The sequence below is a fragment of the Scaptodrosophila lebanonensis genome, unplaced genomic scaffold, assembly GCF_003285725.1.
Source record: "Scaptodrosophila lebanonensis strain 11010-0011.00,11010-0021.00 unplaced genomic scaffold, SlebRS2 tig00000053-arrow-pilon, whole genome shotgun sequence".
NCBI classification, from domain to species: Eukaryota; Metazoa; Arthropoda; class Insecta; order Diptera; family Drosophilidae; genus Scaptodrosophila; species Scaptodrosophila lebanonensis.
Genome location: NW_022060548.1, coordinates 7,741,341 through 7,762,597, shown reverse-complemented (window position 1 = coordinate 7,762,597; position 21,257 = coordinate 7,741,341). Strand labels below are relative to the sequence as shown.

Sequence of the window (21,257 nt, the reverse complement as noted above, 5' to 3'; positions counted from 1 at the left end):
CTTTTTCCAACAAATTGTATGAGAATTTGTTTTTTTAATAAGTTCTTTAATAATAGTGTGCCTAAGTAAAGGGACTCCATCCTTTATCAATTTTGAATATGGTTGAGAAATTTTCTTTTATTTTGTTAGATAGATTTCTTAGTTTTTAAATTAATTCTGCATCGTCTTTATGAACTTGATGTTAATCATGATTTAAGGCCTTTTACACCATCGACGCAGAGTCTAATCTCCATAAAAGCTACTGCAAAAGTATGTGTGGGTCTCATAGGTGTTTACAAGTATTTTCCGAAAAACGTATAATGCATATGAATTGGAAATATGTACAGCTGAATGTCATGTCGAATAATTTAACATACGTTCACTCAAATATCTAATATGCATTTTTTTAACATGTATAAATCAGTCTATTATGTACATGCATATGCAAATAGGCTGCGAGTAATATGTATTCCCCACTGCCACATATATGGCTTTGGGGGCCAAGGCTGTGTGTGTGTGTGTGAGAGAGGGTTTTGTGTCAACACTTGTCCAGTGCCATCAACGTTGCTGAACTTTTTGGCATCTGACCGACCCATTACTAGGCTAGGCGCCATCGAGAGGCAACGACAACGAGAACGGCATGTTAATGAACATTGCCGCTATTTTAATTGCAGCTGACAAATAAATAATAATAATAAAAATGATTTCGACAATAGGCCGAGCAAGTATGCTCGGTATTGTGTAATAGGTCCCATAATCATAATTTTACGGCTGACACTCCGCTTTGGCTTTTGGTCTTCAGATTTTGTTTTTTGTTTTTTTTTTTTTGCAAGGTGTCATGTCGGACGTGTAGTTACCCCAATTCGAACATTAATTGCATTTCAAATAGCAGCCTTGGGGCGGCACAATGCGCTTTCGTTCACGTGACACTTCGTTTGTGCGTTGGACATATTTATGCGTTATTCAGATATGCGCAAGTGTCATTTAATTACAATTTTCTACAAACAAAGTGAAATAAATTGCAACAAAAGCCGACGATTTCGTAATTCATGTTCGTCACGAAATGATTCCCTTGCCAAATTCAAATGCCACACAGTTTGCAACAAGTTCAGTGTCATTAGTACGTGAGATAAGTTTTTGTTTTGGCAAACATTCAAGTAGACTCTCTGCTGTGCAATTTATACGAAAAAAGTGTTTAATTGCAAAGGTAACGACCAAACTGCGTACCAAATATCTTTTCAATAGTTCTTTCAGAACAATTCTATCAAGGTAACATAAGTTGATCAAAACTAATGTATATACATATGTAATATATACTCAATTCATCGCTGAACAATATTTTTGTGTGGGTACATTTGAATTACGCGGGCCCATTCAACTGCTTTTGTGTCTTACAGAAGCTAGCTGATACGCAACTCGGAATGTCACTATTCGTTTCGATAATCGTCATTTTAATCGCTGCTATACCGATACTTTCGATAAGTCAGGTAGGTCGGAGACGCTTTGTTCTGCGAGCTGAAAATATTTTCTGTCGCAATTGTCAAATTTTGCGAAAATTTGTGAAAATACAACGCCTATAGGATTTAAACATTGCTTATACATTTTGTAAAACAAGTGAGTTGTAAAGTAAAGAAAATAAAGTGTATAAAATAATAATTTGTCGTTTGTTGAAATTGCATCAACATTTTCAATCTGAAGAAGAAGAAGCAGAAAATTGAATTCGACTGCGCATACAAGCAAAAATTACTAGACAGCGCATAAGCACGTTTATCAACTATGGGGCGCCGCTGCTGCGTCGCTGGCTGCCCGTCGACTTCGCGTCTGCCGGAACACCATGGCGTCACTTACCATTCCTTTCCCCTGGATGCCGTCATACGTGCCATTTGGATAAAGAATTCGCGTATTAGCCTGGATCGCCAGATCACAAAGAGCGTGCTTGTTTGTTCGCGCCATTTTCGTCGCCTCGACTTCCACACCATACGCAATGGCAAGTATTTACTTAAGCCCCGTGTCTTCCCCACGGTCTTTCCCTGGGGAAAAATGGATGCCAGCGAAATAGAAGCTGATCATCGGGCGCTACAGCAGGCTACTGTGGATGGCGCTGCCGCTACGGGTGCAGCAAATAACTCCACCAGTGAGGATGTCATCAAGGCGACGGTCGATGCAATAGTGGCACAAATATTAGCCGAAACGGCCGAACGCAATGCAGCAGCGGCGGCGGCAGCCATAGCCAAGCCCGAAGTAGATGCCCCGAAGCCTGCGCCCAAGGTCAGTGACGAAGGCGTTGCAAATACCAATAGCGTTGCTATTGAGAAATCAGAGGATGTGGCACCAATGGCAGTTAGTGATGCCGAGACACCCAATACCAATGCGGCCTCCCCGGCACCGCCGTCTCCACCCAAATATGGACCGCCTACCAATCTTATTATAGGCGCACGCCTCGAGAAATTGAACAGTGAAGGCGCTTGGATGCCCGCACGTATTGTCGAAGTCAATGATGCTGAGCAGACGCTGCTAATACGCCTCGATCGCAACAATAAATTGAAAACATCGCCAACAACAAATGGCGGCACTCAGGAATGGATGGCCATAAAGTCAGAACGTTTGCGCCAACGTGTCAGTGCACGGGTGCTGCCCATATTCGAGTTGGAGGAGAAGTGTATGGCCCGCTGGTCTGGGCCACGTAAATTTCCCGGCACCGTCAAAAAGCTGCTCGGCAATGACACCTATGAGGTGCTCTTTGACGATGGCTACACCAAGAATGTGCGCGCCGTCCACATGAATAAGCTGCCGAGGCAATTGGCAGCTATTGAGGGTGTGGAGCCGCTGGTAAGCGTACCTGCTGCTAAACGCCCAAGTGGTGGTGGTGGAGGTTTTGGCAGCAACAAGAAAGGCAAGGCGACGCCACAACGCAAGGATTGGCCGTTGCTGGACATGTCCAATTTAGATTTCGGTAAGTTGCGTTCAAAAACTAGCAATATTTGGCTTAAAACTAAATATCAAATACTTACAAAAGGTTATATTTAGATAGAGGGAATATGGATGGATTCAGCTTCTTTTTCATCATTTTAAATCATTAAAATGTGTGGGGTTCTAAGTAACCGATTTATAATAACTACTAGATTTGTAGCTAGCTGCAAGTCAACTTAAAGTTTGTATTTCACTACGACTTTTATCCTCATCACAAAACAGACTTTTTGAAGAGTGGTTCATACTTCTTCCAATGCCGCCAATCCAACTTTTCTTTTCATTCCGGAAGCATTTTGCTCGTCGTAATACTTAAAACGTTCGTTTGTCCGAATACTGAAGGGGGGATTTGTAAGCCGCAAACTTTAAACCCTTAAACATTTTATATTTACCTATGAATGCCCGTTGTAAAATGCTTTCGGGTATTTTTTGAGCAATTATAATATTGGAAAAATATATATAAAAATATCTTATTGTTATCAGAAACTGCCGTTTGAAATGCTTTCGCGAATCAGGATTGCAAGATGTAGATGTAAACAAATATATATTTTAAAGCTAGAAAAGGGCAGGTTTTTTAATTTGCCAATACCCTGAAACTATTCTTGAGGGACTTCATGATTTAATAACGACTTATTTACGACCACCCATCTCATTTTAACATATTTAGGTAATTCTGCCCACTAATTGGAATAAATAATAAAAAAAAAGGTTCATCCAAGAAAAAAAATTACTATATGCTATAGTTTCCAATCTGATCCGCCTCAGTAAAAAGATGAAAACTATCGGAGAAAGATAGACGAATGGATGAAAGGACAGAGATCTCGCCATTTATGCATCCATTACACATAAACTCACAATTCAAACATAAACCATAAAAAACCAAACACTACACACCCCAACACAACATGGATCAGACCACCTTGATCATTAATCATAAAACATATGTAAATGGATGTAAATAAATAGTTCATTAACTAGCATAGAGCTTTTTATTATAAGAACTTATTGATAGCATTTAGTTAAAATTGCAATAATGCCAAACTTCAAAGTATTAGGCTTGAAAAAAAAAAACAACAAAAAGCCAGATTGGCAGCACATTCGCGAAATGCATTTTTTACGACGCCATTTCAATCGCGATAAGCAATCGATATTTATTACAGTTATTTTAAAATCGTGATTGGCGTATGGCAACACTGGCCGTTCGCGGAAATTACAAGTTGGCAATGAAGCAGAATCGAGAGGCACACTTTATTAGTAAATTCTATTAGTTTGTCATTTATATTACACATCGTTTGAACTTATTGTTTATTTTTAGCCGCTCTGGGTCTGCCTGAAATACCACGCGATGGCGAATGGACCTGTCACTGGGTGAACGATCAGCCCATTGGCGCCGAGGGTTTTCTTATTGTGGGCGAGCACCACAAGCCAACGGTTATTGTGCAGGACTGGCGTCTGCCACCCGGCTGGATTAAGCACATGTATCAACGTTCCAATGTGCTGGGTAAATGGGATGTCATACTTGTTTCTCCAAGCGGCAAGCGTTTTCGCTCCAAGTCCGATCTGAAGGTATTCCTAGAATCCCAGAACCTCGTCTACAATCCGGATGTCTACGATTTTAGCATTCATCGTCGTCGCGCCAAAGACATCAATGCATATGTCTACACACACGACTACAGTCCACAGCAGCCATCGAAGCCCAAGCACATGGACGTCTCTTTCGATACGTCAGCGACAATGGAGACGAGCACCACCAAGTCACCGGCTTTGTCATCCACACCGGTGACCCCGGCACCAACGCGACGCGCCGCCGAGGAGAGTCAATATATGGAGGCACCTGTAGCGTCCTTGATGCCACCGGCCGAGCTAATGTCGCCGCAAGCGCCGCAAACAGCTGATGTGGCAGCGTCCACCATGGAGACGATAGTCGATGGCGGCGTATCTGTCCCCAGCCCAGCTCTGGGTGCAGATGAAGGTGGAGGGGCGCCGGTGGAAAATGGCTTCGGTAATTAGAAAATTGTTATTCAGCCTTCTCTGTACATTTTAAGAAAGTATGCCTGTTCTTTTGAGCAGCAGAAGGAACCTGGCTATATTTAGTCCTCCCAACCCTCTCTGTACATTTTAAGAAAGAATTTTGTATGCCTGTTCTTTTGAGCAGAAGAAGGAACCTGGCTATATTTAGTCCTCCCAGCCATTGTATAAAAAAATTTGTATTTAAAACAATGTGGCTGCAAAATGCAACATCATCAAACATCATCTCTAGCATTGGGTAGATCGAGAAAAATATAAACTCGTCCTCTACCAAACTCTATAAAGCTTCCATACCAAGATTATTGACTCTAGCCATTAAACTGTCGGACAGAGACAGACGTATTGTCTAAAACGGTATCATTTCGATTCTATTCTATAATTTAATCGTCTTTAAAAATGATTTTAATAGCTTTTAAAATTAGTTTTATTGTTAGGCAGGAATTCGAATTTTTTGAAAATTTTTTTTTTTAGATTTTCTTTAAAATGTGCAGTCTTTTAATTTTTATTAAACTTATTGAATATCTTCCTCATTTATTCTTTGCAGCTTTTATTGGTGGTCTAAAGGTGCAGATAACAGACAATTTGTTTGTGTGCCCACGCGAGGGCTGCGGCAAAACCTATCGGAAGGAGGATTTCCTGCAAATACACATACGGCACTATCACAAGGAGTTTGCACAGTATGTTTAAAGGAGTTAACAGAATTAGTTTTCTTTACTTAATACTCTTTTTTTAACAGACATGTCAGCCATTGTCCCAAGATGCAAGAGTTGGCCATCAAACGCACACATCCCTCGTCCACAGAACAAGCAGATGCTGTGCCTAAAAATCAAATACCAAATCAACAATTCTTTGCCAAACTGCATCAGCAAGATATACAGCATTCGCGTTCATTCCGACGCCAAGCGACGACGACAACAGCAACTTCACCTACTGCTGCGACGCCAGGCACGCCTCCTGCTTCTACAGCTGCAGGTTCACCTAACAAGGGATTGGTGTCGCCGAAATTGGAGCCGCCAAGCACACCAACAAGCAATCAAGTGGCTTTAAGTCCAACTGTCTCCACTACAGCAGATGCTACCCCTTCACAATTGGAAACCGCCAAACAATTGGTCACATCACCTTTAGCGACCCAAAGTCGGTCCGCCAAGCGTTCACGCTTCTCGTCAAACCGATCGAGCAAACGCCAGTCGGGCTCCAGGAAAAGTAGCCGACAGCGTACACAGCGGCGTGATACGAATCTCCAACATAGCGTTGGACAAACGCTTTCAGCAGCTCCGGACTACGAGGAGACACGTCAGTCCTTCAACACTCCCACGCCGGAGGGCAGACGCAGTGGGGCGAGTGAGGTGAAGAAGCGCCGCATCGGAAATATGGGTACGCCCATTAGTTCCATTGACTCGCCAGCCACTGCAGACTCTGTGTCTACGCCCTCGTCCAACGAACCTGGCGATATAAATGCTGCTTTGGCACCGCCATTAAAGACGCCCGGCCCTGCCCCGCAATACATTAAAGAGAACGGCGAACTAATACGCATTGTGCGTATGCGGCAGGAGGAGATTATCAACTGTATTTGTGAGTATGGCGAGGAAGATGGTCTGATGATACAGTGCGAGCTGTGCCTGTGCTGGCAGCATGGTGCCTGTAACGGCATTGTCAAGGAATCGGATGTGCCCGACAAATATGTCTGCTATATATGTCGTAATCCACAACGCGTACGCGATTCTATGCGCTTTAAACACGATCAGGATTGGCTGTTCGAGGGAAAGCTGCCTGTCGCCAACTATCACACCTTCAATCCGCAGGTTACGAGAAAGTTCGAGCTATTGAAGCGTTCCCATACACTCACCGGCAATTTGCTCGATGCTAAGCGTTCAATGCACTCATTGCTGGTCAAGATTAACATTGCCAAAAATCGCAGTCATCCCAAACTGTATCTGTGGGCTAAAAAATGGGACGAGGATAAGGCGGATAACGCCCTCACGCCAGTAAAGCGCATTAAAACTGAAGCACCTGATCTACCACATGTGCCCCAACCAGAGGCCGCCATTGATCCAGAAGAGTGTCAGTACCGCCTCATTGAACACGTAAAGGTGCAGCAAGGATTAGTTATGAATCGCCTGAACGATATTGAAGCGGAAATGGATCGTAAGTATTAAAACAGATCATTATAATAGAAGAAGTAAACTAATAATCTTAATTTTCCAATTAAAATAGAGCTTGAAAAGGAAGACAATTTGGTTGATCTGAAAGACTCGGATATATCAGGCACGAAAGAGGCTGTTGCAACATTCATTAAAGAACTGGAGACACTTAAACGCCTGGCCAAGCTCAACAATGTGGCTAATATGAAGAAGGCTCTGAAAGAGCAAGAGCTTAATACGTTAACAGTGTAGAGTTGGAAACTTGTTTGCTTTGAAAAATGAAAGATAAAGTATCCTCTTACATGCAGTGGTTTATAACTTAGAGAGCATAAGCAACTCACAAGCATCTTGATCTAAGCGATAAATAAAAATAAAGAGTTAAAAATGATGACCTCTAAATTATGTGTTTAAATTTAAAAGAAACAACTTCAAAAAATCTTATTCAGCTAGTCTTCAGCTAATCTTTCTAATCTTTCCTGCGATTATATATTGTATCTAAAAGCTTTATAAAACTCTTTCTCTGCTTTCCACTGAGTTGAATTAATTACAAATTTCACCCTCGTCAAATAAATTTGTTACTCGAATCCTCATGTCGTCTCTTAAGCTTTTGAAAATATATTCTCAGTTTTATGATTGTTGACTATTACCAGTTGTGAATACTATATTATTACTATTATATAGTAGCTAAGTTAAATAATCTATGAAATCCATCAAATAGCTGATATAAGAACAATCGCACATTGTTGCATACGCATGATATTGGAATGTTATGGTCAATTTTCTTTACTTAGTGTGGCTAATAAAAAAGCCATGTCGTGTTCTCAGAAAAAAAGTGTCAATTCGAGTTGAAATGAGACGAAGCATTGTAATCTTTTCTGTAATTTTTTCTCTGTCCGCCACGTCAACAGATTCCTTCGATTCGCTGAAGACAGTACGAAGTAAAAGTGTGTCAAAAATAATATTCTCTTCCTCAAGTATTCCTATTTGATGCAGTTAGATACAGCTTCAATGAACTGCCTACTGATGGAACTAAGGAGGCTGAAATGGAAAGTGTTTTGGATAATCGAAGTAAAAGAATAGGGCATAATCGAAAAACGGAAAACATCACAAGATACCCGTTCGTAGTTTCCCTGCAGAAACAGGGCAAGGAGTATTACAAACACATCTGTGGTGGTGCCATCATCGATGAGCAATTTGTGCTAACATCGGCACATTGTATCCTAAACCCTCAGCAGCTGTCCACCACAAGCTTGAGTATAGTAGCTGGAACAAATCAGATCTATAATCGTTCTAGTGCGACACGTTTTCATATCAAAGAGATAAGAACGCATAAATTTTTTAAGCCACTCAAGGGCAACGATATTGCTCTGTTAAAGGTGGAACCCACAATTCCCATTGATAATAAGCGTTTCAGTAAAATTGATTTCAGAAATAGCTCACGAAAGGTGGCTGGCTTGGAGTCCCTTATGCTTGGTTGGGGACGGAACATTGTAAATGTAATAAAAGACATGGAAGTCGTGCCTTTCCAAACAATAGAGGATGAAGAGTGTGAGTTGAAGCATCGTTTCAAATATTTGACCAAATCGGAAATCTGTGCTTTAAGCAGAAAACGCGGAGCCTGTGATGTAAGTATTAAGCTTCAGAATATTTGTATAAAATTTTAAATTATGTAATATATAAAAAGAATTTAATGGAATTATCCAAAAAAGAACTAAAATAATATTCAAAATATTGAAAAGAAATCTGTGCTTTGAACAGAAAAGGAAGCCGCACTTGTGATGTGAGTATTAAATGTGGGAGGATATCACGTAATTTAGAAGAACTGAAAATACTATACATATGTAAAAGAAAGTATCTGAGCCTATAATAAAGCCTTATAATATTAAATTTTTTCTTGTTTTTGTAGGGCGACTCAGGCGGTCCTCTTGTTGATGTTGAGTCCAACGGTTTCTATGGTTTGGTCTCGTATGGTAGAAGAGCTTGTGAGGCCGGAAAACCATATGCATTCACTCGCATTAGTTATTATGTCAAGTGGATCGATGAGACAATGAATAGTATGCGGAGTCTGCCACCTAAACCAAACTTACACGCACCACCTAAATATTAAATAAGGAGATATGTAAAACTATGTCGTTTAATTTTCAGTTCTGAAAGTTTGAAAGCTCCGATACTTGTTTCGATAAATATTTTCACTACATTGCTAACTGACAGAGCCCAGCAAAGCTCCGATACTTATTTTACATCGCACATTGTACATCGATTACGTTCTTGAAGCAGCGATTGTTTTAATGCTTATCGCGCAGCATAGCTTCGATACTTCGGTCATCGATATATTTTCTTAAAGCCTTTCGCATTGTTATTAGACAAAGCGATGTTAACGGTCAATATAAAACCGGAAAATAGCTGCAGTAACGACAGTATTTGGCTAAACACAGAGCGTATATTTAATAAAATGTTTTCACGAATTTTTAGAGCTAAACGCGAAGAAAAAGCAATAAAAAAGTACAATGAAGCGCTGGCCCGGTTGCGTCAACTGAAATATGCATTTAACGAAGGTAAACATTTTCAAAATGAATAAATGGCAAACAAACTTAAAATATAAATATATATTCATATCAAGCTGGGCAATTGCGAAAAGTTGACGAAAATACTGGTAAACCAGGAGACCAACCATTTGAATATCAGATCAGCGGAGATAGAGTTGAAAATGAGGACCATTATGAGAAAATAGGCGACGTGCGTAATTATTTGTATAATAAGAATTTTGATTTAATCGCAATATATTGCAGGAAGTCACAGAAATCGTTTACGGTTTGTTGGAACAAAATGGCCTGAAGAGGCTCACCATTCCCTTTCATATGCCATATAATCAGTCGAGTTTTATATTTACACAACCGGCACAGCCGGATTGTTCCAACAAATTGCTTGTTTTAATACACGGACTTGGAGCGGTTCGAGCAGGCCAATGGTCTCGTAGGTAATTACACACATACATATATATGTACATGGTATATAACGTTTGTATATAGTGTTTGGAAAATTTCACGACCTCAACATTGCTACATACATGCCAATAAATGTGAGATCTCTAGGGAGCATCGCTCAAGGCGATAAGGCTGTGTAGTGTTTGTGGAGTATTGTGGATAAAATCCAAATGCTTTTGAGTTGGTGTTATTGCTTTTTATACCCTGTACCCGTAGGGTAAAAAGGGTATATTAGGTTTGTGCAAAGTATGTAACATACAGAAGGAAGCATCTCCGACCCCATAAAGTATATATATTCTTGATCAGCATGACGAGAGAAATCGATCTAGACATGTCCGTCCGTCTGTCCGTCTGTCCGTCCGTCTGGATGAACGCAAGGATCTCAGAAACTATAAAAGCTGGAATAACCAAAGTTGGCATCTAGATTCTCCTAGGTCCGAGTAAGGACGAGTTTATTTTTTTTTTTAATTTTCCCCCCCTTCCCCCGCTACAGAATTTCGTCAATAGCGTCCACATTTCAAATGCTACCTAAACCAAACTTTGCACACATAATTTATATATAATTGTCTATTGTTGTTTAAAATTTTATTCAATTCGGTCAATTCTAAGAAAAGTTATTAGCGAAACAAATTTTCGCCAGTACAACCCCGCCAAACTGCAGCAACAAGTTCGCTCTTCTTCTTCCTCTTTTTGCTGCTGCTATGGGCGCATATAACTCAGTGACGCAAGTTTCCCTGGGTACAGGGTATTCCACTGTCGGGCTTGCTCGACTGTAGCATTTGAAATGTGGACGCTATTGACGAAATTCTGTAGCGGGGGAAGGGGGGGAAAATTAAAAAAAAAAAATAAACTCGTCCTTACTCGGACCTAGGAGAATCTGGATGCCAACTTTGGTTATTCTAGCTTTTATAGTTTCTGAGATCCTCTCGTTCATCCAGACGGACGGACAGACGGACGGACATGTCTAGATCGATTTCTCTCGTCATGCTGATCAAGAATATATATACTTTATGGGGTCGGAGATGCTTCCTTCTGTATGTTACATACTTTGCACAAACCTAATATACCCTTTTTACCCTACGGGTACAGGGTATAAAAATGTTTATCCAATTCGGTCAATTCTGTTAAAAGTTATTAGCGAAACAAATTCTCTACAGTACAACCCCCACAAACTGCAGCAACGAGTTCGCTCTTCTTCTTCCTCTTTTTGCTGCTGCTATGGGCGCATATAACTCAGTGACGGAAGTTTACCTGGGTACAGGGTATTACACTGTCGGGCTTGCTCGACTGTAGCGTTCTCTCTTGTTTTTCAAAAAACAATTGCAAATAAAATTTGAAGTAGGCTAAATGTCTCAAAATTGCTCGAAAATAAAGTTATTTTTATTTTAAAGGCAAATCGTGAGTCGATTTTTATTACTTTGAGAACAAATCTGTTCACACAACAATGTGATTACGTTTTTAATTAGACGTATATTTTGAATTATAAAAGCATTTTAGTCCAAATTGATAAAAACGGAATGCAGAGAATTGAATATTCCGATAAGATTGTTTTCAAAGTTCTTTAAATTATTCTTTCGTTCAGTTTAATTATAAACCACTCGTTGGACCATGGCTCACAGCTACCCTATATACGACGTGCTCAAAAACTTGGCTATGATATCGTCGTGACCAATACGAATGATAATATGCGATACTTTGTGGGTGTATACACGAGCACTGATGAAGTGGCAAATCCCATGCAGCATGCGAATTTCGTTTGGGAAAAAATTGTGATGGCCTCTAAACCGCAAAGCGTTGCAATTATAGCGCACAGCTATGGTGGTCATCTAGCGATGTTTTTGGTGAGTAAGGATCAATGTACATACTTTAAAAATATATTTTAAAGAATGGAATTTCAGTCGCGGCAGCATCAGGAGTTCTTTAAGGAAAAAGTGTTTGCTATAGCGCTAACCGATTCAGCGCACTACGATGTGCCAAAAGATAGCAGAGAATATTTACAAAAGGTGACCTGCAATTGGGCCTCCAGCGAGGAACCTCTCGACACTGTATTACCCATACCAGATGACGAAGTCCATAAAGTTTCCGCTGGCCATGCCAACCACGAGTGGACTTCGTACACGGCCATGGAGTCGGTAATGAAATACATCGAAGAGAAGCACGAAGAGCACCTTCGTAAGGTGGCTAATGTTTAAGCACATCATATTTTCTGTCGTATTTTTTTATTTTTGCAAATATATCAAATATATTTTATCAAATTTATTTTATCAAATTTATTTTATGCGTATATATCTTGTATATTTGACACTGATCCCTTTTCTCTAAGGACAAACACAAACTATCGATTTGCTTTGCATAAATCAAGCGTCTTCCTCGTTGGTCAGCTGCACCCAACTCCCCATACCCTCATGAGCACTCAGACATGTCAGGAACACTTACGTCAAAGTCATTTAATTTGATTTTCGACACTTTGGCACATTCCATGCGAGCTAATCATGGTGATGATGGTTGATGTATTGGCATCGATAAAACAAAAATCCAGCAAACAAACTCCCAAACGACACTTGAGTGGAGAGACTTTAATAAATGTTGATAAAAAAGCGCAAATGTTACGTGAATGGGTGGCCAGGGGGTTGGTTGACTTTGGTTTTTATGCGTTCTAATGTTGGTCAGCTACCCCTTAGACAGCGGCGGGCTTCATCATACAGTTTTCTTAAGTGCGTCGTAAGAAATAATAAAGATTTGGTGATTGTGTGTAAGGGATTAGATTTTTTATGAGGGAGTACGAAAAAATGTATGCATATTAGTTGAGTTTTAGCAAATCGTATTTAGGTTTTTAAGGGTGAATTACAGTTTTTAAAAGCATTTAGTAACACCTATAAAAAGAGTTAAAAGTTAGATTTATAAAAAGCTGAATTGTTATTTTTTTTTACAAAATAGCTACTTTGGAACTAGCACATTCGTTATATTGCGCGGCAAATGGAAAGCTCAAAAGCTCTCTGGCATATATAGAAATAAGCTTGTCGATATCGATAGTCCGATAGAAACAGTCAGCTGGTGGGCTGACGAGAACGCGACTAATAAGCCGGCAGCATTTAACAAATATAAACTAACTCTACGTTGTTAGTTCGTTTTAATAAATAAAATCGTCAATTTGGTAACATGGAGGCGGCATCGCAGGAGTACGATAAGGCCATTGCCCTATTGCGGGAATTTGGATATGGTTTCAATGCCTGTTGGTAGCTTTACAAATTTCAGGCGATTTTATTTCTTATAAATTTGTATTTCGTTATAGCGGGACAGCTGCGACAGATTGATGCTACTAGTGGGGAACCTGGGGAGAAGCCGTTCGAGTTCAAGGTCAGCGAGGATTTTGACCAAAACCAAAGGCACTACGAAAAGCTGGGAGATGTGAGTTTTTACCTCTAAACATACATACATATCAATACATATGTACATACAATTGCATATTTCTTGCAGATAATACAAGAAATCGTTTATGGTTTGCTGGAAAAGAATGGTCTGAAACGTCTCTATATTCCCTTTCGTACGCCTGCCGAGCAGGCAAGTTTTGTATTCACGCAGCCGGAGGAAGTAAAGAAATCAAAAAAGTTGCTAGTTCTGATAAACGGCAGTGGAGTTGTGCGTGCCGGTCAGTGGGCCAGAAGGTACTTATCTTAATTGCCCCTCATTGACATGATTATTGGTTAATTTTTAATATTTTCTTTCACGTTTCAGTCTGATTATCAACCATTCTTTGGATCATGGCTCTCAATTGCCTTATATACAGAGGGCTCAAGAGCTTGGCTACGATATTGTCGTTACGAATACGAACGATAATGAGCGATACATTAATGGAAAGTTTAGTCGCATTGAAGGCGTTGCTACTGCCCTAGATCATGCCAATTATGCATGGGAACATATTGTAATGGCCTCGGATCCAGAGAGCGTTGCCATTGTGGCGCACAGCTATGGTGGCTATTTAACAATTCAATTGGTAACAAAATATATACAAAATAAATATATAAGACTTTTCAACCTCCCTCTCCTGTTGCAGTCAAAGATGCACAAAGAGTTCTTCAAGAAGAAAGTATTTGCTATAGCTCTGACCGATTCTTCGCACGGTAGCCTGCCGGATGACAGCAAAGAATATCTGCGTAAGGTCGCCTGTAATTGGGCCTCTTCTGAGAAGCCTCTCGATGCGAAACTGCCAACATCCGATCGCGATGTGCCACGCATCTCTGCAGGCCATCCCAAGCACGAGTGGAGCTCGTATGCAGCTATGGAGTCTGTAATGAAATATTTCGAGCAAAAGTACGAACAGTTTACTCGAGAATAGGGTATACGACTGGTGAACAATAATGTTATTTCTATGGAAATCAATAATGGAATTACGCGCATTATATGCTATATTATACATGGTAGACACTTCATAATAAAATTAATATGTTTATAACACAATTTATACTTTCAACAATGTTTTAACTGCCTAGCGTAGCCATATTGGTACCCAGTTGAAGGGTCTAAGGGGCTTACATCGAACATAATAAACTCGACTTTAGCTTCTCCGTGTATATTGTGGCTTTTACAATTCAGAGTCGTTCATTATGAATAATGGTGACTATATCCTCAGTGGACATTTTCAAAACGCGGAGTTTTCATAAACGTTTTGGCCTAATTGCACTTGACTTAAATTACAAATTTTACTTGGCTGTGGGCAAAGCAATCGAAACAACGTAATACTTCTTTTCAACAGCCAGATTGTAGTTTCTGCTGGATTGTTTTTAATTCCATACTCTTAAAATAGCTTTCGAGTTGAATCTGCAATCACTTAAGAGATACCCATAAAAAAGATACCCAATTAAGATCGATATCTTCCTGTTCTTTATAATTAATTTTTACGATACATTTACTATAATTTACTAAATTGTGGAGATTAAATTGTAGATGTAGAATATAATACGAGTGTGTATATGTATAACGAAGAAATTCTACGAATAGTTTATGGTTATTTCATTTTCAACTTTTTCAAAAAGCAACACAGGATATTAGCGCCCTACTCTAACTATTCTGATGTATTAGGTTGTAATCATTTTTGAAAATAACACAAAAAGTATTTAATTGTTGAGTTATTTGAGACAGCTTGCTATTTGTTTGATTTATAAACGCTTTCTTTTAAATTGTAAAAACATGCCCAAAAATTATCATTATATACATATGTATATTGTACATTTTTTTATGTAGGTTGGAAGCTGAGCAAATTTTAAATGGATAGCTTAATAATAAATTTTATACTTTTTTAATAACTTACTCGCAAAAAAGTATATGTATAGTTTAATGTGCACCTTTATTCTTAAGCTGGGATTCTATTTAAGTACTATATGTATGTACAGAAGAAAGTCGTTTTATTGACAGGATGCCAAAGACTATCATAGGAGTTCTTCAGATTTGAAGCAAGCGTCGTTTAACTTTTGCATTAAAATGAATTTAATGCCCACAAAGCGCACATTTTGCGAAGCTGCCAAAAGGCAGTGCAGGGCTCCGCAAACTCCCCTTCCCATCCCTATCCCCATTCCCCACCCACCAAACAAAAAAGCAAGTCCAACAGACGACCCAACACCCACATGGGTGTGAGCAAGAAGGCAAGAAAAACGACGAAGCGAACGGTTGGCTGGCAACCCTACAAAGAGTCCCCACTTTTTGTGACTGTGTGCATTTGTGTATGTGTGTGTGAGTGTGTGTGACTGTACATTATCGCTGTCATGGCCGCAGTCATGGCTTCTGCTCTCCACCTTAGACTTTTTATATGTATTCGACATCGTTGATGGTCCTATGGCAGGCTGCTATCTACACATTGAGTCACGAGTACATGCATACATATACCTACCTACACATACACACCCACACACATACAGAGAAAGGGCGTGCACGACGAGGATGACAGTAGTCGTTGAGTCGAGTCGAGTCGGTGCTCGAAGTTCGTGTATCTTTTCGGTGGCATGGCTTTGGCTTTCCACACGAGTTCAGGAATGGGTCATGCGCCTGGTGGCTGTATCTGAAAATCTATGTATATATGTACATACATATATACTATATATACATTTTGTGTGTGTATATATTATAGTATATGTATATGGAAGAGTAGTAAATAAGCTGAAACGACTAAAATCTTTGGTAACTAAATACATAAAACGGCAAACATCATTTGCAGGTGCCTTAAATTTAAGGATAAAATTTATTTTTACACATAGAACTCTTAAGAAAAGTCCTTTAGATATCCGTTTCACGCCAAAGGATGTACAATGTGTGGCAATTACTTAAAATAATCCTTTTTCCTTACGCTTATTTGATAAAATCTCAGTCCGTTCTCACATACTCAGCCAATAATCGGGCAACATATTGCGCCATAACCCTTCAACTGTTGACTGGCCGTCGGTATCTCAATCTGAAGACATTAGTTAGTTGGGTGTTGTTGTTGTTGGATTTGGATGCAGTAAAAAACAAAGATTTTCATTTTAGATTCGTGTTTGTACAGCAATTTGTTTTCTTGTAATTGGATCATTTATGTGCGCGTCCTTTCAGGACTAAATATTTTGCTATGGGCTTGGCAAACTTAATAGAGCTTCAATCAAGGGCTTTAAGTGTTCACAAATATTACTATAGAATTGAATAAGGAAATATGGTTTACAACATATTATTCACGCTAGTTATCAAAAACCAATCGACAACACTTTATTCTCCCAATTCTAAACTTTTTTCAAATTTAGTTTATATGGTATTATTTCAATTGTTTTTATTACCAATAAGAAGTCAGAATAAATATATAGCTTGAAGAAAACTTAAAAGGGACTCACATTCATTTCCAAAAACTGTGTAAATTAATTATGCATTTAATTGTAAATATTCAAAATATAAAGCGCGTCCAATTAGAATAGAAATTCTTTGCTATCATATAGTTTCCTTTCACTAAACTTATATGGTATTTACTTTTCAAAGCCGACCATAAAGTTAATCATATCTCGTTCGACGTACCGAATACTGAGATCTGCTTTGAGTAATTTTTTCACTCGTCAAAAGTTGTTGCCTGATGGGAAGATATGTATATTATATATATATTAAAGAGAAGAAAGCGGCTGCCTAATCGGACATCAAAGGATAAAAGATTTAGTAAAAAGATCTGGTAATCCGAAAATAAATTCAAACAATTTTTTGTTGAAATGTAATTACAAAAGAGATTTCCTTCTGTAATAAACCATTTTACATTTCATTGCCTTGGTCTACTTAATTGATTTTATATTATTTTTATAGGTTTATTTTTTATTGCAATAATAATAACAAAAAAATGAATATTGTAAAATATAGTATTAAAAAAATTATAAAAAAACATTTTTAATTTGAATTTAATTTTATGGATTATTTAAAAGAGTAGCAATTTGGTTTGCAAATTATTCACTTTAGTGGCGTTGCGTATTCTAATTCTACGTACATATAATATACAAAATAATATCAAGTGTATAATAAATAATCTAGTAATATTAGCATTATTTATCATTAAAGAAATTATATAAATTTTAAGCAAATTAAATTGCCTTATCTTTATGTATGTATCGAATAACATAAATCCTTTCAAAAATATTTGAAGCACCTTTACAAACAATTAAAAGTTATTTAACTGTAAGGTTTTCTTGTTCAAAAAGAAATATCAAGTTTTTAAGTCTTCTTTAAATCTTTAGGAATTCGTTATTAAATTTCTTATTAATTAGATTGGCAAACAATTCCTGGGTAATAGTGGATGGAAGAACGAATGCATTTGTTTTGTACTTGTTGAAAAATTTCTAATGATGGTATTCATAAATCAAAATTGCAATTTTTAAAAAATGTCCGCACAATTTCCGCTACAAGCATTGTTATTGTGCTTTACTTTATTGCTTGAAAAGTTCAAGCGATGTCATTCAAAAAGTCATAAATAATAATGTTTTCCAATAAATGTTCACATATGAGCGAACACACACTGAGAGACTCACTTGGTGAGCAGTTCGCAAAAGCCCCAACCATATAACCCACACTCCACACCCACCCACGGATTTCAACAGCTACAAGTGGAAACTCTCTGTGGGCGCCGTATGCGAGTGACCGTTGTTGAACCTGAACCTTGGTTCGGGGCTGGTGGCTTTCCGGGTAAAGGGCGTCCAGGACTCATATCGTAACTTACAAGGTCAATTTTGGTAAAAAACCATTAACAATTTTCCTTCTCGAGCATGTACTTTTTATAATTTAATACTCGTGTGTGACGAATTTTTATGGCTGACAAATGATTGATGCGTTTTGCCATTTCCTGTAAATATCATCAAAACAAAAATGCGAACCAAAGAAAAGCGAGCAAGAAGGCAAAACCATCGAGACTTGTCCTGGATACTTAGTAAGTGGAGTTTAAAGCCATCGCCTGCTTTAAAGACAATTTGTAGCGCTTTCTGGGCAGGCAGTTGAACAATGGGAAGTGCTGAAATGTAAGTTTAATGCAAAAATAATACCAAATAAGATTAGATAGCATTGTGTTTTGAAGCATAGTGGGCGGGCTGAACCCGCCACAAGGGCTAACAGAGAACAAGAAATGTTACAAATTGCGCTATTTGCACCCCTTTTTCGAGTAAGGCTAAGCCGCACAGTGGGGCAAATGGGTAGCTTTTCAAAGAGATGCATTTCTCGTTTAAAAAAATGCGTTCGAAATAAATTCCAATAAAGTAGTTGAAAAATAGAGCTTTAAAACAATAAACTAAGATTTCTCTATCAATTTGGCAATAAAGTTTAAGTTTTAAAACAAAATATAACTTTATAATTACTGTATTAAGAAATTTAAAAGGGAGACTAATTTCTTTTGCTTTTTTGCGGTTTTTTAATCCCGCGCGGTTGCCAGTTAATTAGAGCTTCGAATTCAAATTGCGGCAAACTTTTGGGGCTTTAAATTCAGTTATGCTGTAAATACCTTACTTAGAAGAAAAATCCTGCTTAAATTGGTAGCTAAATCAAACTAAAAGTGTGTATAGGGAGTGGTTAATGGTTAAAATGCAATTTTCTTTGTCAGCCACAAGTGTCGAGCCAATTTTTCGTTATCAGCAAATTTCTGCAGAACAAACCAGGAACACACCTTTAGCAGAATAAATTATTTGGTTAAAATGCGATGAATCGCTGATATTTAATATTTGGAGATACTTAATTAATCGGATTCTTTTTAAAGGCAATCCCTTTGTCGAATGCAACTTCGGTAATCACAAATTTTGACTCTCTAACATGTTAATCTTTCAAGTCATTGAGACCAGTCTAGATAGGCGATTATCACTCGTGTACCAATTATCAGCATAAAATTGTTTAATCAAATAAAACATAACTTAATATTTCGATCGTCATTTTTATACCGATAGCAACCCGTTACTTTGTGTGCGATGAATCGGCTTTTATCTATTCGATTCTCATAAAATTTTGACGGGATGAAAATAAAAAATGTATTTATCTAATCCTTTAAGTCTTTATATAGTTCATTAGCTCGATGGGAATATACTTTAATTCATGAATACCTTTGATTGTTCTTATCCTACTGATACTCCAATAACTTCAAAATACGAGTTTTACAATTTCAAAGACGACTTGGTGTTAACTTTGTTGATATGTATTGTAGAAGGCACTAATGAGAATCTTAACAATCTGTGCCATTCGAAACTGTTACAAATCAGTGTAGAGCGTGCATGATGGCCAATTTTTTACGGTTATGCCATCATTATGGAATTATGAATTATATGGTATTGTTTTCGATTAGATAGTCAGAAACGATTAAGATGTAAACATGTGGACCACTTTTTTGTTGCTGTGTTCCTTACTTTTTGGTTATATACGCGCTTCAGGTAGGTTCATTGCAGTACTAGATTGGTATTCAAAATCAAGAATAACATTTTGTAGAATGTCCACCGAACTTCGAAGAAATTAATTCCAATTGCTATTGGATCCGAACGGATCTAAGACACGAGGTGAGCATAAATGGCGTTGATTTCCATTTAAAAACTATTTAATTATATTAATTCAATAAGGTGAACTGGTATAAGGCCGATATGATGTGCCGTGAAAAGCGTGCCAATCTTATTTATATTGAGAGTGAAGAAGAATTTAAAATCTTCAGTGAGCGCTTCATGGCCCAAAATTGTACCAATACATTACCCGCTTGCAGATTCTGGACAGGTGGGAACTGTTTCATAAGGAATAGGATGTTTTTGTGGCACGCAAATGCCAAAAAATTAGAAAGGTCGTACTTTAATAAGGGCGAGCCCAATAATATAGAGAAGGAAGAGAAGTGTATAGATTTCCGTTATGATAGACAGACAAATAATTCATTTGGCTTGGCTGATGCACCGTGCCTTTGGACCCATGGAAGTTTTATTTGTAAAATCTCTGTGGAGAAAAGTACTTGCTTTAATAGAAATGCATAGGGCCAGACTCGTAAAATAAAGAAGGTAAATAATTTACCGATGTCCGAAAGGAAAAAAAACTATAAATAACTTATTTTGATTTCGAAAGATTATTAACTCGATCGGTTTATATTAATTTTTTGACATATCACAGATATAGTTATTTAACATCCTTATAGATAAATACATTAAAAAAAAAATGCATAGCAAAAATTATTTATATAAATATTAATTATAAATATTTAATATTTCGTATTTAAATCAAATATACTGTAAAAAAAACTGATTTAAATATGAAAAATATTCCAAGCAAAGTGTAAATCATTGTCTTTAAAGTATGTCCTGCACAATTTAATGTTAAACCATATTTAATAAGCGTCCACTTTAAATAAAATAACTTTATTCCATAGTAAATTTAAATATTTTTCTCAATGACTATTTTCAATTCTATTAGCTTTTAAATATTTTGCCTTAGAGCTGGTGGAATTAAAAGTTATTAACAAAATACACTTTAATGAAATGCAATTGTATGTTCAAGTGTTTTTTTTTTTCGAATAATTAATATGTTTTAAAGATTTTGCATCTTATCAATATTTGTACAGTCCCGATGCGCAAATAATTTGTTTGCAAAAAAAATGTATATAGAATGTTAATTTTTCAAGCTATAGGGATGCCTTGAAACCAAATGATTGTATAATTAAAAAAAA

The 21,257-nt window shown here is 37.7% G+C and overlaps 5 protein-coding genes across 6 annotated transcripts; all 5 read left to right on the top strand.

Annotated features, from left to right (window-relative positions):
• Nucleotides 1-1,451: 1,451 nt before the first annotated feature.
• On the top strand, nucleotides 1,452-7,514 carry LOC115624059. 2 transcript variants are annotated; one of them, XM_030518642.1, is made up of 6 exons: nucleotides 1,452-1,593; nucleotides 1,678-2,932; nucleotides 4,262-4,948; nucleotides 5,519-5,651; nucleotides 5,711-7,119; nucleotides 7,189-7,514. In XM_030518642.1, the coding sequence occupies exons 2-6, from the start codon at nucleotides 1,756-1,758 to the stop codon at nucleotides 7,365-7,367; spliced, it is 3,585 nt and encodes a 1,194-aa protein (XP_030374502.1). In that variant the 5' UTR covers nucleotides 1,452-1,593; nucleotides 1,678-1,755; the 3' UTR covers nucleotides 7,368-7,514. The 2 variants fall into 2 exon arrangements, with proteins under 2 accessions (XP_030374502.1, XP_030374503.1); XM_030518643.1 differs by lacking the exon at nucleotides 1,452-1,593 and having other exon boundaries at nucleotides 1,619-2,932.
• Nucleotides 7,515-7,996: 482 nt separating this feature from the next.
• On the top strand, nucleotides 7,997-9,328 carry LOC115624241 (chymotrypsin-2). Its single transcript, XM_030518859.1, has 3 exons — nucleotides 7,997-8,053; nucleotides 8,109-8,740; nucleotides 9,022-9,328. Exons 2-3 carry the CDS (start codon nucleotides 8,159-8,161, stop codon nucleotides 9,220-9,222), a joined length of 783 nt encoding a protein of 260 aa, XP_030374719.1. The 5' UTR covers nucleotides 7,997-8,053; nucleotides 8,109-8,158; the 3' UTR covers nucleotides 9,223-9,328.
• Nucleotides 9,329-9,567: 239 nt separating this feature from the next.
• Nucleotides 9,568-12,291, top strand: LOC115623913 (FAM172 family protein homolog CG10038-like). Its single transcript, XM_030518469.1, has 5 exons — nucleotides 9,568-9,670; nucleotides 9,736-9,851; nucleotides 9,905-10,066; nucleotides 11,719-11,940; nucleotides 11,998-12,291. Exons 1-5 carry the CDS (start codon nucleotides 9,568-9,570, stop codon nucleotides 12,289-12,291), a joined length of 897 nt encoding a protein of 298 aa, XP_030374329.1.
• An 874-nt stretch (nucleotides 12,292-13,165) lies between these two features.
• On the top strand, nucleotides 13,166-14,557 carry LOC115624061 (FAM172 family protein homolog CG10038-like). Its single transcript, XM_030518646.1, has 5 exons — nucleotides 13,166-13,331; nucleotides 13,392-13,507; nucleotides 13,577-13,764; nucleotides 13,835-14,093; nucleotides 14,154-14,557. The coding sequence occupies exons 1-5, from the start codon at nucleotides 13,259-13,261 to the stop codon at nucleotides 14,433-14,435; spliced, it is 918 nt and encodes a 305-aa protein (XP_030374506.1). The 5' UTR covers nucleotides 13,166-13,258; the 3' UTR covers nucleotides 14,436-14,557.
• A 5,361-nt stretch (nucleotides 14,558-19,918) lies between these two features.
• LOC115624243 (C-type lectin 37Da-like) lies at nucleotides 19,919-20,637 on the top strand. Its single transcript, XM_030518862.1, has 3 exons — nucleotides 19,919-19,992; nucleotides 20,048-20,115; nucleotides 20,176-20,637. The coding sequence occupies exons 1-3, from the start codon at nucleotides 19,935-19,937 to the stop codon at nucleotides 20,569-20,571; spliced, it is 522 nt and encodes a 173-aa protein (XP_030374722.1). The 5' UTR covers nucleotides 19,919-19,934; the 3' UTR covers nucleotides 20,572-20,637.
• The last annotated feature ends 620 nt before the right edge of the window (nucleotides 20,638-21,257 follow it).

What these genes read in the sequence shown, in the direction of transcription:
- LOC115624061 (XM_030518646.1), top strand. Translation starts at nt 13,259, where the DNA reads ATGGAGGCGGCATCGCAGGAGTACGATAAGGCCATTGCCCTATTGCGG. An exon ending in TGGATATGGTTTCAATGCCT is followed by an intron (nt 13,332 to 13,391) that starts GTTGGTAGCTTT and finishes ATTTCGTTATAG; the next exon opens with CGGGACAGCTGCGACAGATT. An exon ending in ACTACGAAAAGCTGGGAGAT is followed by an intron (nt 13,508 to 13,576) that starts GTGAGTTTTTAC and finishes TATTTCTTGCAG; the next exon opens with ATAATACAAGAAATCGTTTA.
- LOC115624059 (XM_030518642.1), top strand. Translation starts at nt 1,756, where the DNA reads ATGGGGCGCCGCTGCTGCGTCGCTGGCTGCCCGTCGACTTCGCGTCTG. An exon ending in TATCACAAGGAGTTTGCACA is followed by an intron (nt 5,652 to 5,710) that starts GTATGTTTAAAG and finishes TTTTTTTAACAG; the next exon opens with ACATGTCAGCCATTGTCCCA. An exon ending in TATTGAAGCGGAAATGGATC is followed by an intron (nt 7,120 to 7,188) that starts GTAAGTATTAAA and finishes CAATTAAAATAG; the next exon opens with AGCTTGAAAAGGAAGACAAT.
- LOC115624241 (XM_030518859.1), top strand. Translation starts at nt 8,159, where the DNA reads ATGGAAAGTGTTTTGGATAATCGAAGTAAAAGAATAGGGCATAATCGA. An exon ending in GAAAACGCGGAGCCTGTGAT is followed by an intron (nt 8,741 to 9,021) that starts GTAAGTATTAAG and finishes TTGTTTTTGTAG; the next exon opens with GGCGACTCAGGCGGTCCTCT.
- LOC115624243 (XM_030518862.1), top strand. Translation starts at nt 19,935, where the DNA reads ATGTGGACCACTTTTTTGTTGCTGTGTTCCTTACTTTTTGGTTATATA. An exon ending in TGGTTATATACGCGCTTCAG is followed by an intron (nt 19,993 to 20,047) that starts GTAGGTTCATTG and finishes AACATTTTGTAG; the next exon opens with AATGTCCACCGAACTTCGAA. An exon ending in GAACGGATCTAAGACACGAG is followed by an intron (nt 20,116 to 20,175) that starts GTGAGCATAAAT and finishes TAATTCAATAAG; the next exon opens with GTGAACTGGTATAAGGCCGA.
- LOC115623913 (XM_030518469.1), top strand. Translation starts at nt 9,568, where the DNA reads ATGTTTTCACGAATTTTTAGAGCTAAACGCGAAGAAAAAGCAATAAAA. An exon ending in TAATACACGGACTTGGAGCG is followed by an intron (nt 10,067 to 11,718) that starts GTTCGAGCAGGC and finishes CATGGCTCACAG; the next exon opens with CTACCCTATATACGACGTGC. An exon ending in GTCATCTAGCGATGTTTTTG is followed by an intron (nt 11,941 to 11,997) that starts GTGAGTAAGGAT and finishes ATGGAATTTCAG; the next exon opens with TCGCGGCAGCATCAGGAGTT.